Source organism: Rhopalosiphum padi, chromosome 1 (genome assembly GCF_020882245.1).
Source record: "Rhopalosiphum padi isolate XX-2018 chromosome 1, ASM2088224v1, whole genome shotgun sequence".
In the NCBI taxonomy this organism is placed as follows: domain Eukaryota; kingdom Metazoa; phylum Arthropoda; class Insecta; order Hemiptera; family Aphididae; genus Rhopalosiphum; species Rhopalosiphum padi.
In genome coordinates this window covers 690646-709258 of record NC_083597.1, presented here as the reverse complement: position 1 = coordinate 709258, position 18613 = coordinate 690646, and the positions used below count along the sequence as shown (strand labels likewise).

At 26.6% G+C, this 18613-nt stretch overlaps 1 protein-coding gene across 1 annotated transcript; it reads right to left on the bottom strand.

Moving 5' to 3' along the window:
• Positions 1-7208: 7208 nt before the first annotated feature.
• On the bottom strand, positions 7209-17239 carry LOC132917525 (major facilitator superfamily domain-containing protein 6-B-like). Its single transcript, XM_060978309.1, has 7 exons — positions 16932-17239; positions 13110-13472; positions 9820-10007; positions 9264-9400; positions 8333-8454; positions 8026-8268; positions 7209-7521 (listed from the first exon to the last, which is right to left on the bottom strand). The coding sequence occupies exons 1-7, from the start codon at positions 16996-16998 to the stop codon at positions 7301-7303; spliced, it is 1341 nt and encodes a 446-aa protein (XP_060834292.1). The 5' UTR covers positions 16999-17239; the 3' UTR covers positions 7209-7300.
• Between the last annotated feature and the right edge of the window lie 1374 nt (positions 17240-18613).

Below are 18613 nucleotides of genomic sequence, written 5' to 3'. Positions count from 1 at the left end.
ATCCCTATACTACGCGGGTTAAAGTAGCAACCCTAGCATATGCAGCGCCAAGTGTGGCCATTTCATCGTGCGACTCATTTCGGTACGTTTTTTCATGCGAACGACCAAATGAGTTTGGTCTCCTTATTCTAGTCTTCTATTCTAGTCTTTTATCTATCATTTAATTCTTTGTAATCAATCTCATTAAATCCACTTATTTTCCAATAATTATTGTTTCAGAAATATTTTTACCTAATTTACAAAAATAATAGTTTCATTCATTACTAATAAATTTAATTTTCATCATATAAGCTGATATAACCATGATTTTAATTTTATTTATCTATTTTATAGCTCCATCAATTAAACTCCAAGAGTGTCTAATTCTACTATTGACCTCAAAATTTTTTTTTAAAATATACTTAGAGATTTTTTAGTTAATAATTGTAATAAATTCTTTTATTTCATATAATAATTTAGAAATTAATTATAAATGGAACGTATTTTTTAACTAAATTTAATTCTTCTCTTTTTCTTATTGAAACTATCAACCCTTTTGTATGATATTTTTTTAATTTTTGATCTTTCTTTTTAATACTCACTTTTAAATATTTGACTCCATAAATAAAATTGCCCAAATAGTTGTATTATTGAAAATTTTATTTACGAGTATTCACAATATAAAAATTTAATATCATAGACTCTCTTTTATAAGATATTAATAGACTAAGTTGATTGATATCAATATAATATTTTTAATATTTATAAGAATTAAATTCACTTCTGAGTTACAACCGTTTCTAGCTATTAGTTAAAAAAAACTTAAAATAATAATTCGATAGTTGAAATTTGAGTTTACATCATAAGTTTTAATGTTTGGATTTAAAAAACTTTTCATTGATATATGGTTAATACAAGATTTGAAATTTTGAGTAACCTTTGCAAATTAATTTATACAAGACCTATAATCATATTCATTCATTAAATCGATATATACTGTGGAAAACGGTCAATTTGTATAGTCTATTGTTTAAATTGCATAACGCAGACACTTAGTATGATCGAGTAAAAAAGTACATTTCAGAGCAGAACAACTTTGTACTATTATATACATAAAGTATATATTGTAAATATAAGTTGTATACCTAAGTAGTAATTATAAATAATATCAATTATTTAAATGTAAAAATTAAAAGTTAATTAAAATATTGCTAAAAACGTATAAAATATAGTATATTAACAAGTTAAAATAATCAGTTTTTTAATTATACTACTATATTGTTAAAAGCCATGTTAAGAAGTAAATTAAAAATGTGTACAATAATAAAATAAATAAAAAATAATATCGAAAAAAATCGTTAAAAACTACATGTATGAAATGTTATAGGAAATTTAAAAATTCGAAATTTATTATTTCCTTTTTTTTTGGCGCGGGTTACATAAATTTAATTGTTTATTATTGTCACAATTGGATTTTTGTCTCTTATGAAGTCTATTACCACATTTATCCAATTGTATTGCTTAAAAATTCGGATTAGTTATTCATACTGATTTATTGAACGAATCATTCCATTCTTCACTGAAATTATTAAAAAATTGATTTATTACATTTATTACGCCCAACTCAAAATCTATAATAAGTTGTGTTTCAAACAGATGCTATAACGATTTGTTTACATTTTAAGTATACTCTATGTATATAATACTATATTAGTACAAAGTGTCCGCGTCTTGCACTTTTAATGCTCGTCTGTACTAAGTGACCTAGAACCATATCTGTTGCCGATGTATAATAATATTAGTAATTACAGTGTGATATATCGATTTTAAAGTCTCCGCTAAAGATTCTTTTATCCTTATCTCTAATTCTACGAAGATAATAATTAAGGCCAGAGAAAACTAATATTAATGATATTAATAAATTAATTATATAAATGATATGATTTCATTATGGTTCTATGTATATAATTACGTTAAACTTAATTTTTTTTTAATTGCTGATTTTTAAACATTAATATTTTTTATAACTTTTCTTGTATCATTATATACAAATAAAATTATCAATTTTTTAATACTAATATTGGTAATTAATAAGTATTAAAATTCTTTAATAATGTCTACATATTTAAGAAAAACAATTTTAAATACGTATTAAAATGTCATTCATAAAACATCATTAGTACCAGACACTTCTACTTTGAAATTCTCATTAGAAAACCTATTTTTATCAATTTGTTTACAATAATACCAACCACGAAACTCCAAAATATGGCGTTCCTTAAAGAAAATACATTATTCGTAATATTACTTAATTCTTAATAGCCGAACAAGTTCATCGATTTAATTAATATACTTGTCATACTACATACTTACTTATTTCAATTAAAGCCACCTTGATGACGAACCATAGAAGTGTGCTTTCGGCACCAACAGGAGCTAATTGTGCTGCATACGAAGTGTATGCTAAGTAGGTACTCCAGTACATATATCACGCTGTTGAGTAGTTCAACTGATAAAATCAAAATGGAATCTTTATAATTGAATATAGGAAAAATTGAACAACGAAAGCAACAAACATAAAAAAATACATTCATGTAGTATATTATATGTGTTTGATGACAAAACCTATATAAAACACAGTCATCATTATACTATATTAAAATAGTATACCGTCATCGTACTAAAAAACTATTTACTAAATAGCAAAAGAACGGGAATTCACTCGCGGAAAATTGAATTAAAAGAGACAACCCTTAAATCACCTTCGTCCTTCATGTATGGGTTCGTTTCCAGATGGTAAATGTTTGCTAATGCTTCCAGATACCTTTAATATTATAAAATATAAATGATATATTGTATAAATAGATTTAAATTACAATAATTAAATTACATTAGGCTGTTTGGATTCTGTACTTAAATTAAAATATCTTGACGATAAGTATTTTTTTAGAAATTATTAACATCTGATGCTATATGTTTTCTTCAGGTCGGCTATGAACGCTATGTTCATCATGAACACACGTGCATTGTATCGTATTCGTTCCGTTATCGCTGTGAGCGCTCATTAGTAATTTATTACGGTCACTATATTGACTAACAATTCCAATTTTATGATGAACAACGTTCAGAAAACTGGTCCCGCTTTATCACATACACCAAAACCCACAAAATGAAACTCGTCAATTTCGCCAAGTCAAAATGACAAAAAAACCAAAGTCTATGTTACACCAAACCGTTTCGCCCTACTCGCCACTAATGACACCAACGATGTAGAAACAACTACGCCTTTAATCAACCGCAAGGAAGATCCTGTGAACTCGCCTCGCGTTGAACGAGACAAGGGGCCTCCAACTCCACCAATCCATGTTAAAAATATAAAAAACTACTCCGCTTTCAATAAGGTATTAACCAATATCACCGACTCAAATGGCTTTACCTGTAGGTCAACGCCGTCATACATCATCAATGACATCATACAACCTGCAAATCGGGAATATTTCAATAAAATCATTGACCACTTACACGAAACAAATGCTAGTTTCCATTCATACACCCCCCCCCCCCCCATCACCTTAGCCCATACAGAATAGTTATCAGAAACCTACACTTTTCCACCTTAAGTAATGACATTTCTAGTGCCTTAGCTGAGTTAAGACACTCAGTTAAACACATATACAATGTTAAGAATAAAAACAAATGTCCTTTACCTTTATTCTTTGTGGATAAAATAACAAAAGACAATAACAAAGATGCTCTCGACATCAAGTTTCTAATCAATACCAAAGTTTCGATTGAGAAACCACATAAAAAGGTACGCAGCCCACTACAATGTCACAACTGCCAACTCTACGGCCACACGCGAAACAATTGCTGCCACGAACCTAAATGCGTAAAGTGTGGTGGTAATCACCCCACGAACGAGTGCTCCAAAGACCGTCATAGTCCGCCCAAATGCGCCCTTTGCACAAAGAACACACTGAAAATTTCAAGGGATTCCCAGTTTATAAAGCTATTTAAAAAAAAACAGTCACAAGAGTCCGTCCAGCCAAGGGCTCTGATTCCAACGCCCAGTCCAAGACCAAACATGCGGAAGCCACAAAAATTTAATTATCACACACGGAGAATAATATCGCCGACACTATATCAACTTTTATATCAAACTTAAACTCATTAATTGGTCCCCTTATCTCCCTCCTCACGTCAGTCCTAAATGCACTTAAAGCTAATAGCAGTACTCCACAATCTTATATCTTTTCCTTTTATCATTATATTAATAAATATCCTCATTAACTCTATTCAAAAACGACAAATTGTATTCCTAATAACAATCTCAATTATTTTACCAAAATATTAATTATTTATTATCAATATTACTAATGTTATAAATATGTTACTTATAAATTTTAAAATTGTCAAAATACTTGTAATAACACCCAGTGTTTTGAAACATTCTAAGTTATAATAAATTTAAAAAAAAAAAGTTTTCTTATATTTATTCCTATAATTCTTAACCTTTCTATTTCTATATTTTTAACAACCTGTAAAGTTAAATATATAAATATTATTTATTTTATTTTTAAATACAATGTATCATACATTTATATAATTTATAAATCTATTGTAAAATTGTGTAATAATACAAAAATAATAAGGATTTGATACAGACTGTTTATAAGGAGTTTAATATAGGCAATTTTATATGTTCGTGCGTATGCTACTATCGTGTAAATGTGTACAGTGTACATAGTATCATTAAGTCGGGGAACCTAGTGGTTGGACCAACCTACATTTTTCATGCATTGAGCCCAATAAGCGAAAATAAATTAAACATACTTCCAGTAGCTCAATTTTAATTTTTAAAATTAAATTTGGTTTATTTTAGGTACTCTTTTTTTATAGGTTTGCCCGGAAATTAATTTTTATAGTATGTTTTTCGTTTCGTTACTATCTACAATTAAGTCAATTATAAGTTTATTTTGAGAAAGAAATTAAACTTATCAGTTACCATGCATTATTAGATTATATTAACTAAGTATAAAATCGTAAATATATTTCCGAACAAACCTAGAAAATTGAGTAACAAATACAATTATTTTTTAAACATTTATAAATCGATCGAAAGAAGGTGAATTTTTCTTTTTCTTTTGGTATTATTTGTAAAAAAAACTGTACTGGAAAATCGAAGCAAAAGTATTTTTCACCATGTACGTATGGGCAAAAACTTATGGCGTTAAAACATTCTAAAATCAGCAAGTGCCAACGATATTATATACCAAAAGATTCAACAAACAATACAAAATTAAAAGATATTAAATAAAAAATGGAAATTTAAGCATTTTTTCTACAATAAAATCTGTTTTTAGTACAAAAATAAACTTAGTACTGTTACGTAGTAGGTTACCTATTTAAAATGTTGTTGAACTTTGAAATAGTGATAGACCGGAGAATATGAGAGGATTTAGATATTAATAATAGTAGACAAGACACATATTTAAACTGAGTATGATTTAACGTATATTTAAATAAAATGTCAATATATTTTCGTTTACCGATGACCTAGCTAGTGTAACAATACACGGAACAAAATATGAAACAAGACTACATCGGTACACGAATATGTAGCAGACCAAAGAATTATATTATAATTATCATAAATATTGTTAAGTGATCAAAATATAGTTATACCTAATATATATATATGGTGAGACCCCGTGATATAATACAGAATAAATGTATTTAAAGAATCTAAAATGTTACGTTTATTTAGCCGTCTAGACTCTAGAGGATATAAATATTGTATATGATAAAAGTAAAATATAAATAGGTACTGTAATGATGTGAAACATTTACAGCTTTGCTCAAAATAAAAAACGGTAACCTTATTTTATAAAAATCATATTATTGGCACTATAATATAGCACTACTATCATATAATACATAAGTCAAAACAAGTAATAACGACTACCAAATTGTCGATACTTCTCTACATCTAGATTCCTGCGTATCTACAATCGAGCGGTTATTTACTTGCCACTTTTTATTCGACGATTGACTTAGTATTTATTTGCAGAGCTTTAATATAACAGATTATTTACGTAACAGCACAAAATAAAGTAGAAATTATATCATGTATTTTGCCTAAATCAATTATTATTATTATTAAGTATTAAGAATTTAACAAAACTGATTAAAGAATTTAATTTAGATGATGGAATATGAGTATTAAAAAGGATAGCGTGAATTTTTTATAAATTTTAATTTATTATTTTTTTTACATTTTTCGTTTTCCAGTTTTAATATCAATATTTTTATACTTACTTTTTTCATTTTACCAATTTTGAGCAGTGATTATATGTTGTGTGCTGAACTATACCTACCTAATATACCTATGAGTTATAATAAAAATACATTTTAAAATACATTAACGCTCCATTCAGAATCTAAAATACAGTCATTACTTTTAATTGTTAAGAAGAAACAATAAAAATAATACAAATCTAAATTACAAACATCAAAACAAAAATTCAAAAACCTTATTAAATAAATATTCTTATATTATTATTTTCATTGATTTACTAATTTATAATTTTTATTTTTATCTCTCATAATGTTGATGATATTACGATGTTGAGAACACATTTTTAGACGATTTTTGTCATCATTATTTTTACCTATACTCTTGAAAAATAATTCGTTAGTGAAAACTCGACTACAGAATTATAATTTTTATTACAGAATGTGATTTAAAGTGAATTATACAATACCAAAAGTAATTAAAAATAAATTTTATACTTTTTCCAATTAATAATAGTAATTATGATCTCTTCGAAATTAATTTAAACTTAAAAGTTTCAAATGAAAACTTAATTTTAATTTTAAATTATCGAAGTGATCAATTATCGTTTTATTGTGGAAAATTCCACGTTTATAAATATTTGTGATTTATTTTTTTCATTTAATAATAACTCATGGGATTCAAAGTTCAGACAATTTATTTTCTTGTATAACAATTTATTAAAAAAACATTCTTCCAATGTAGATTATGTAATAGGACTAAAATTAAAAAAAAACCAGTATCTAATATTGAAATTAAATTATTTATGTTATGATATTTGTTTTTAAAAATCATATTTTAATAGGCATATTATTATATGTTTACCGGTAATAAGAGTTCGTATTTGGGATTTTTTGATGGATATTAAAGTTTGAGAAATCTAAAATACATAATATTATACAAATAATATTATAATAAATAACACAAAAATGCAGCTATTTATATTCTAAGTAATAACAAAATAATACTCTAGAAAATAATACTAGGTTATGTTAAAGTTAGGTCTTCTTCGAGATTATCATCTTTAGTTTCAACTTTACTATATATATCCTTAGGATCTTCATTTATAGTTAAACGATTTATCAAATAATTAACAGTAATTTGTATAATACAAGTGAAAAATGCAACCACGCCCAACAGCCTAAATGAATCAATACTTCCAATATGTTTGAACATATAACCACCAACGAAACTTCCAATGGGCGCGCCTAAGACATAACCAATAAATGTTATTAATATATTATTAAAATTATTTCAAATAATATAATTTACAAGCATGCTCAATACTCACCATTATTTTTCCATTTAATAAAAAATTATATAAATTAATAAAATGTTTAAATTAATATAGCTTCCATATCTTCCAAACTCGTATTATAGACTTATTATCTTTAGTATGTACAATTAAATAACTTAAAAACTATTCGTTCGAATTTAAATTTTGATGCAATATAATTTTTGGAAAAATAATCTGATAGATAGTTTACTGTTTAAACAGAGGGTTATCATATGAAAAACAGAATTTTATATCTCATCATATTCCTTCTTAAGTAGTTTAGAAATTTTAAAATAGAGACTTGAAACTAATTTAAAAATTAGATTCTAAATAACTACCTTAATTAAGAAGAAAGAGAGAGTATATTATGTACTTGGAAATTGATCCTGTATATTATGTATTTAATAGTATTTGATGTAAACATTAAATATCGAACCTATTCCCGTATACGCTGTCCCGACGACTCCTTGGAGCGTTCCTTCTGCGCCTGTAGGAGTTATAAGAGCCGCATACGAGGTGGCGGCCGAATAAGATAGAGCAAACGTCATACCGTTAAGTAATTCAACTGGTAATGCCCAAAAAGGGTTCTCGATGATCGTGTACACAGAGAAAATACATGTGAACATAAAAAACACTATGGAGAAGATGGTCATGTGATTGACACGTTTTAGTATGTAGCCTAAAATATATAAAAGATAATCAATATAGGGTAGTTGTAAAACAGTTTTTAAGGAAGAACTTACTGGACAAAAAGAATAATGGTACTTCTCCACCAAAACATTGGATTAATAAAGCTGTTCCTTGGAGGGACTTCATCCACGATTTCATTTCGGGATGGTAAACATTCGACAAGTCTTCTAGGTACCTATATATAATATAATATTGTAATTTATTATTTTTAATCAACAAGATTTAATATAATATTACATATATTAAAAATAATTGATTTTCTAAATCACAAATTATTTTTATATTCATTTTATTCATATATTGAAATATGTAATAATTATCATAGTAATTACTAATTAAGTATAGGTATATCATAATATGATATTAAGATATAGAATTGTATTATTTATCTATAAATTACGTTTAATTCAAGTGGAGAATATAATATTGAATTATTACATTACATAGAAATATGTCTGTATTGCTATTTTAATAAAATATAATACGTTTTAGATGATATTAATAATATTATATATATGTTTATACTCAGTTTATAGTTATTGATATTAAAATATATTTAAATATAAACGAATATTATTGTAATATATTAATATACTATATTATACAGTTGTATTTTTTTATATTTTAAGCAATAAATTAAAATTATTATCATGGATCAATAATCTATTGTACCTATCGTAATTGAATACAATAGTAATCACATATATCAATTATTTTGAACTACGTATATTATATAAAAAATTAGATTGTTAAGTACAATAATTTTAATTTTATCAAAAATTATAATACCTATTATTTTAATTTAATAAAGATACAACATTCATGTGGATTGTAGGTATACGTTCGCAATGCATTTGTTATGGTCCTTTTAAAAAGTATATATTTTTAGTGTTTTATGAAATAATAAAAACATAAGTTCATATCTTTGTATTATTGAAGTACTATTCTTGTAATTTATGTAAATTTATGTAATTTGTTGCTTACCAAAATACGAAGTTCCATATGAAAGATATAAAAAATCCAATAAAAACAACCCAAAGAAGAAACGCTACTACTTTACCTTGAGTAAATATTTTTTTCACATCAGAAGCTACAATGTTGCTATTAGTTTCTTGTACAATCTGTAATGCACAATAAATAAATATATAATTATATTAATGACACGAGTACAACAATAATTTTGACATATTGTGCATGAAATAGATTATTAGAAGGGACATCGATTTATTATACCATAATATTCAATTTGAGATAGATTTATTTCCAATTTAACTAACTGTAAAATAATTTTGAACAAAATCTATTAAGTGCTAACGTTTCGAAAATAAATTACAATTAAAATTACTAACTTCTAAATTATTATTATTGTTTTATCTATATAAAAATAAAGTTTGATTAAATTGTATTTATACTAGTAAAATTTAGAAATATCTAATTGAAATTTAAAATTCGTTTATCACAAGTAAATATTTAACGCACATGGTGGATAATTATAAATATAATAAATCTATTCGATTTTAGATAATAATATATACTATACCTTGAGTTTAGATACCACATATATATCTAAAAGAAAACATATCAATGCAATGACGTAACCTGGAGCATAGTTTTTGTATTCTAGCCCAGCGCTGTACCAGTCTATACATACACCGGAAATAATGGCAAACAAACTCCAACCAATAGATCCCCACAACCTTTGTTTTCCATAATTATTTTTGTCTTTGCCTTGATAGAAAACACAAAGACGATTCAACTATAATGACATTGTATGTATTATTTAATAATAGTATATTGATATATTATATATTATAATAAAGTTATCTTAATTATAAAACATAAATAAATTATAAAGGGACCGACGTGATAGCGTCTGATGACATGTAGATTCATTCTTGTGGATGTTTCAGCTGTTACAAAAATTGTGTATTTTTCCTAAAAACCGAGTTAATATATAAATGTGATTTACCTTCTTACGTTTTAGTGTTTAATGCAATTAAACACAGTGATTACTGCTTATAAATTATATTATATGTTTAATCAAGGAAGTATAGGTACCTAGTACCTACTCATATTATATCACTATTATATATTTATATTTAATATTATTATTAGTACTTATTGTATCACATACAATATAATTAGCCGTGGTGCTACTGTTCAGTCCAAAACCGGTGGCCTCCATGATTATTTCATTACTAGGCCCTGCATTGACGGAATAAGTATTTTATTGAACGCCTAAACATTTCCCCGGCCCGCGAAAAATGTTTGTTGCTCGATTTTGGCCCACGAATACAAAAATATTGCCACGAGCCACAGCTTTAATTGGTATACCTACGTAATATTAAAGTCCAATGTGGTTTTAGTTGTATTCAATTTAAATCATTAAATTAATTAATAGTTATAAATTATAACACTTAAATTATTTCCAGTTACACTACAAAATAATTGAAATACGCGTATAAACTAAGTTATAACAATTATAGCGACCTACGATGACTGTTATGCAGGTATAATAGGTATATATTATACTAATATTTGAACGTTATTATATTATATTCCACCAAAAACACTTCGTTATAACTTATAACTCTGTGTAAAAAAGCTAAACTAAAAAAATTCCTCTAGTGACATTATATTTAGTAGGGAATGATTAAACCTTTAAAAGACGTGGTGGAAACTAAGTAAAATGCTATTTTTAATATTACAAATTTCTATGACGACAGATAAGATCAATTGTAAAGTTAAATACTTAGTCAATATATTGTTTATAAATTATAAATTAATTCACGAAATTTACTATAGTGGTTACTTTTTGTATTTATTTAAGTATACTGACACATCCTGCCAAAGTGCCAAGTAGGTAAACAATATGTGGACTATTTGCTTAACTTTACACTTGATCTTATTTGTCGTCATGGGTATTTGTTATATTAAAAATATGATGATTATGCACAATCACAATGGTGAGGTTTGCTCTAGTGGACCAGTTAAATATTTTGTGAGAGCGTATAATGCATTATTCAATTTTTTTCTCGTAATCAGTAATTATTAGTTTTTTTTTATTATAACCGTGATTTTATTTTATCCGAAGGCAATAATGACACACTAGTAAATACATCGATAAATCATTTTAACCATTAATGATAATAAGTTAGGACATTGAGTAACGCTTATTAATTATTATATACGATAAATTCTCAAGAATAGTTAAAATGGTATTTCGAGAATTTATCGTATAATAATTTGAACCTAACGACAGTCTATATCAGAATTTAATTAATTGGCCTAAAATAATTTCAAATAAAAACAATTAGAAAAATGTACGACTATTTTATTTTACCATGACTTCTATCGCCATTCAACGGTTGCTCACACATGGCCCTATTTAAAACTGAAATTATCGTTGTTATGTATTTCGCATTGTTAAAGGTCGGGGCTATAATACACGTTTTCCATCGCGTTTCGTACGCTGTGTACTCCGTGACGTTTTTCGTCGAATTTAAAATTCGTTGTTTTATATATTGGAGTAGCTACACACGACGAATACGATGTATGCGGTGTTTTCATCCGCAGTCGTAAACGCCGGTAAACTTGTGTTTTAACGGACGAACGCCCAATTAAATAAAATTCAAACTACTAATTTTACATTGTTTTAAATTTGGAGGGACTATACTGTTGACAGAAAACGCCACGGAATGTGCGACGTACAAAATGCGGCGGAAAACGTGTGTGGGCCCGGCCGTAAAAATAGTGACTATAGTGACACAACTAAAAACTGAGTAATAAGCTTGTATTGTTCCACAAATACTATTACACAGTTCTTAATGGTTGTAAATTATAATAGGTATTTGTTATATCGTTTAAAACATAAGCCACTACAGTATATAATAATATTATATTTTATACCTATAAAATTACGATTATCAAGTTGTTGCTTACACAATCCATAAAATTAATAATAGGAATTCAACATAATATTTCTATGATTATAATATAAATTCTGACAGGTGCTATTTAGTATTTACATCATTTATATTATTGACAAACAATTATAACGAATAACGATGAGTTGGTACAAAAGTACCTAATTTTTTTTTCTTTTTGCTAAAAATGAAATTGTTTAAAGTCAATCAAATATAGTGTCACAACTTAAAATATAAATAATAATTTTGAGTCGTGATATTATTCATGACTCATGCGCTAAAGTGATAACAACGTTCAGCAATAATAATAAAATATTAAATGTTTTAGAGCAGTTGACTTCTAGTAATGTTACAAGATTTTATCAAATTAACTGAAAAACACAACAGAGCGATTTCTATATTAATCAATCAATATCTGAAAATCGAAAATTTTGAGTTATGTGATTATTCTTTAAGCAATGTGAACATTGTGAACTCATCAACCTGTATATTTTTTCATGTTTCTTAGTGTTATAGTTAATCAGGAGATAAACTATGATTTTATAATTGCAACATTTTTTTCTTCGTATTTTTGTAAATTTGTGTTCGGAATATAACTCAAATTTTACTAAGCATCGTACTTGATCTACGTTTCAAGTAGCTTTTTAATGTACAATGAAAGTAATAGTTTTATTCTACTACTAGCTAGGTAATACCTACCTACAGAACAATTTCAGTCTTTTAGAACATGTTAAGTAGAGATTTAAAGTTTATAATAGTGACTCGATGAGAATACGATAAAAAGAAATACATGGTCGTCGATATGAAATGTATCCATACATTCCATACATTATTACTTCCCAAAAGTATAATTTTCATATATTCCTCATCAATAACTTAATAAAATCATAGTATTTATTTTTACCTAATAAATCCATACAAATTGTGTCCTCTATAACACTTTTCACCATTCCATCCGTATTGATTAGGACAATTGTAGTTATGAATAACCAAAACAGCGGCGACTTGATTACATCTAAATCGTTCATCTCTTCTTTTGAGATCGTACCAGGAATTATTGATAGTAAACAAACTAATACAAACGTGATTATTGAACTTAAAATAATCACTGATCGTCGACATTTGTATTTATCTGTAATTACTCCAATAAGTGGTCTTATCAAAATGCCTGGAATTGGTTGTAACATGAATATTAATCCAACAATGAATGCTGAATAACCACGTTGTTTTAATATTGTTGTCATAAATGGAGAAAACGGCGCATAACCTGAATAAGTAAAAAGAAAAAATGATTTACTTATAAATTGCATAGGTAAATACTAAATATTAAATCCCAATATAAAAAAAAATAGGTACATTAAAAAAATATAGGCAAGTGGTACCCTCTTTACTGTATTTTACGTGTCAGATGGGTCACTATAATAGGTGTGTTAAACCAGTGACGGTCAAATGATTTTGTCATTGGGAGGGGGGGGTAAGGCGTAAAAAAATAAAACAAAATTTAATACATTAACATTATTGTACAATATTCATAATTTTAATTGTTATAAATATTAAAGAAAAAAAGTCATGGAGAGATCTATCCCCCTCCCAATATGACCGCCACTGTGTTAAACTAAATTTTATAATATAATATCATTATTGTATACGATAGAGTCTATCGGATAGACGATTCTGCAGAGCGAAGACTGTCAGGGTATATTTCATGATATGTTTTTTGATATACATATATCTAGCTATTTTAGTACCAAGAGTAAGAAGTAAGAAGACGTACCCGTACGTGTTGTTTCCATCTTATTAACGTGCAACATGGTCAATTTTCGTTCAGCATAATCCATTTTATACTATTATAGCTTTAGTATTAGAATAGATCTACCTATTATGAAACTCAAAAATAATAAGATTTATTTTAGGCCAAAGTAAGGCACCTCATAAACTTTTATTGATATAATTTTAAAGTAAATTATAGCTATGTAAAATATTACGACTAAAATGCCTATGATTCACTTTAAAATTATAATACTAATAAAAGCTTATCAATTATGATATGCTCGAATCTTGAAATTATAATATGATATAATATTCTTACATTTAAGTTCTATAGTATGTAAATTGACTTTAAACAGCATAAAATAGATTCTGCTGAACGCAAATTTGCCATGTTGTAAGTTAGTAAGACAAAGACAACACATGTGTGTATGATGTCCTCTTAAACTACATATTTTGAAAATTTTATTAACATTTGGTGTAAAGTTTAGATATATATATATGAATATTTTTTTTGAGTTACACCAAAAAAACAAAACCGATTTTGTAAAAAAGTGGGTTTGCGTAAAAATTATCGTTTTCCGTATTTTTTTGGTTTTTCCAGGTTATTTTTAAAAAAATATTAGGAAATATTTATTTTGACATCTTCAAAGTATAAACAAGATCCAATTCGGAAACCGATCAGACATCAGAACCACTTTTATATTGAAAATCAATTAATTAATTTTAGAAAATTACTTTTACTAATCATGTACATTATATACACATTATATACAAAAAAACCACACATCATCGTAAAAACAATAAATTTATCACTGCAGTCTGCTCATAAACTAATAGTACAAAATATATTATTTTAATATGTACTAGATACTAAATATAAATAACAACAGTTAATAGAAAATTAATAAATATTTATAACAGTTTTGCCAATTTTAACGTTATTAATAATTATTAATTTATGATAAAACCAGTTGTTAATGCGATATATTATGAAAATAATATACATTACATTTAACATTTATCACAAAATGAAAAATTAAAGACTAAAGTTGTCCATGACTTATATCTATTTAATTTCCTATGTAAATAAGAAACAAGAAATAACAATTTTTTGACCCGAATCATCTCAAGACCATAATCATTCCATTTTCTGGTATTGACTACATTTTTATAAATATATTATTTTATGCGATATATTATTAACTATTATTCAGTGCAAGGTTTACCAAGTATATACGTTTAAGTATGCATATTTTGTAGTAAAATAAAAATTATAATTTAATAAAAAAACTCAGATAATATTTGTATGGAATTGATGGTATAATATTAAATGAATTAATTAATGGACACGTCTAACATATCTCCCGCATATACCTAAATGATACTAATTAGTAATTACTGTACATATTAACAATATAATTAATAAGTAACACTATAGGTATAGGAGTACTTTAAAAAATGTACTTGCACACTAATTTTTTTTTATCATAACTATTTGTTACATAATCACAAATGTTATCAAACCTCAGATATTGTATACAATTAGTGGGGAATTTAATAAAATATTATGCTTTTTTAATCCGAAATAAAAATGTAATTCAATTTTTTAATCATGAAGAAATCATATCAATACTTTTTTTATTAATCTATAGGTTAGTAGTAAATCTCATTTTATTATTTGTCTAAATTGAAAATATCTCATAATTATCTTGTAATTCGTAGATGGTTGTAAATTTTAAATATTATAAAAATTAGCGTATAGCACAATGATAAGCTGCAAGATTGGGCTCATACTTAAATGTCGATCGAATGAAATAACCTTTGACCATAAACTAAATAAATAAATATTAAATATATAAAAAATATATAAAAAATATTGTATTTTTTTTTTTTATATTAATATCAAATTCTGTATAAAGAAATATTAGTTGTACATAACTAACTAGTCGTAACAAATTAATTTACGGCGACGATTAATAATCATTTAAGATAACTATCAGGCGGCTCGTGCATATTATGTGCGATGGTATACGGTCGCACTCCCTACAGAAATGATCAATTCATATAGTAAAATATATTTATAAAATAAATAGGTTCATATTTTAGTATATAGTATATTATATATTAGCAAATTAATAATTAAATATATTTTTAATTATTAAAATTATTTTCATAGTTTATTATAATATCGTTACGTACTCGTGCACGAATATCATGATATTTTGTACGAGTATATGGATAGCAATAACGCTTATGCAACGCTGCAGCTTGTGCGACATTGTGAATGCACATAAAAATACCGGTTTCCTGTATAAACTATAGGTTTATAATATACCAGTAATAATATCACGACGGCACGGCAGCCATAGAAGCTTTACGATGTGCGGTGAATTTTGTCGCTCAAATCGGACGGCAATGACGTGTTTAATTTTTGTTTGATGTATTATAATTTTTTCATCGCACTCCTGTGCTAAACTACTACGAGCCGCCACTATTAACCATACAGTATAAACTTATATCAAATGGTATTTGATAACTCTAAAGTCAACTCCATTATAAAAGCATGGAACTTATGCATAGACAAAAAATTTCCAGATTGGACTACTTGAAAACTGTGGGATACAAATTTCAAATTAAATTTTTTAGGTACTCATTATAATTATATTTATTACTACTAATACTTAATTTTAATTAAAAATTTTCAACTCAGTATAATATCACTATAAAAGCTTTGTCTTTGCCGTGACCGCAACTCTTTTACTATCTACAAATGGCGTGACCGCGACTAATATGCAGCCCAAAACCAGCTAGTTTATCAATCCTTTTTACACAACGAAAATAAAATAGTGTATGATCATTTTAGAAGATTAAAATATACCTATACCTATAAATTGCATAATATTCAATGGAGCATATTATATTGTATATTTAAATTTTGTATGCATAATATTCTTACCACCAATTCCTAAAAAGTAGTGAATTTTCATCAGCAGAAGTTTTCTATTGATCTGGATGTAAGGCATGTTTTTGTTGTTACGCGAACGCTCCAAGTCGATGTATGTAGTCGTTATTATTATCGTGTTAAATTTTTAAATTGTTACTTCTATACGAAATAATAATAAAACGCGTTTCTGGAAAAATCAGTAACCAAGCTGCAGATGTTATTCGTCGTATACTTCCATGATGGTTACACGAAATTCAGTGTTAAACTACTAAACAAAAATAAAATGTAGTAAAGTAATCGACCGCACGATCGTGTATCGAATAACGCGTCATGGCGCGTGGGTAAATGTAAAAAAAAAATTAAGGGGGGCCGACAATATAATATACATTATGTATTTGTTGTATTATTATACGCGTATACCTTTGTTCCCGGTTTGTGTGCTAAAAATGCCTTTCCCAACAGAATGATTGTTATTAATAAATCCAAATAACTATTGACCATTATGATCAACCTACGACGAAATTATAAGTATTATTGCTATAATATTTTATTGTATTAAGAAATTTAATGAATGATTATTTTATTGAAGTTATAAGTAGTTATAGTTTTAAGCATGTTCCAAAATAATAAATTTCAATCGACGAGGAATTTTTAGATTTTATTGTTAATTGCACAGGTTCTTTAGACGATTTTTAACGTAGTATACCTACTATTAATATTTAATATTTACGTGGTCACTAACAAAAATGTACCTAATTGCAAAAATATACCTGTAGTTAGCCGCGGCGTCATGTTAAAATCGTATATTATACCTCACTACTACATTTCTAGAACCGGTTTTAGCGTTATTATGGTTAGGTAACGTTCACTGTGTAGTAGCGCGTCGCGCGGAGAGCAAAATATATATTCTCCGTATTGCATGAATATTCGAGTGAATAGGTATAATATTGTACTATGTTATGCATTAACAGTTAGCACTGATCGTGCAAATAATACTGGTTGTTTGTGGTTGTGTGGAGAACAATTATATATGGTCAATCAATTCTTGACCCTAATCATTAATTGTACGCCACACAAATGAATAAAATACCCAATGGAAGACTTGCAGTTTGTAAGTATTAGTGAAAGTCAATTTTCAATATTATTTCATAGTATTTTTAAGTCGGTGGGAAAAAGTGGTGGGAGAAACTTCATGTACGCAGTACGCGTATAAATGTACATGTTCATACTAATCATACTATACTTCTTCCATGGTGCTATCTAAGGATTGTTGTGATATTTTCGAATGTAGATAATGTCATCGTCCATCGCCCATCGGCAAGTACTCGATCGAGTATCTAATAATAATAGATAATCTTGAATTGTGTGTAAACTTTCCTAAATTAAATCCTTACAAAATCCTCAATATAAAAGTTAATTAATATTAATATTTTATATACTTACTTAATAATAATTAGGACCCGAATCCCGAATTTTTTAATATTTACCCTAAAAAAGTAAAAACTATCAAAAAACGTTCTGAGAATGTCATATAAATTTAAATTCAACATCAATAATGCATTTAAAAGTTAACCACATTATTTAATAGGCACGCAAGCACAAGGAAAATTATTTTTTGACTTTTGGTATTTTTAACATACAAATATACAATTGATTGTATTTATTTATTAATATTTATATATTATTATATTAAT

Excerpts from the sequence above, each read along its gene's own strand:
- LOC132917525 (XM_060978309.1), bottom strand. The coding sequence starts at position 16,998 with ATGCCTTACATCCAGATCAATAGAAAACTTCTGCTGATGAAAATTCAC. Across the intron at positions 13,473-16,931 it reads CTACTTTTTAGGAATTGGTG|GTTATGCGCCGTTTTCTCCA; the intron begins GTAAGAATATTA and ends TTACTTATTCAG. Across the intron at positions 9,401-9,819 it reads ATGTGGTATCTAAACTCAAG|ATTGTACAAGAAACTAATAG; the intron begins GTATAGTATATA and ends TGTGCATTACAG.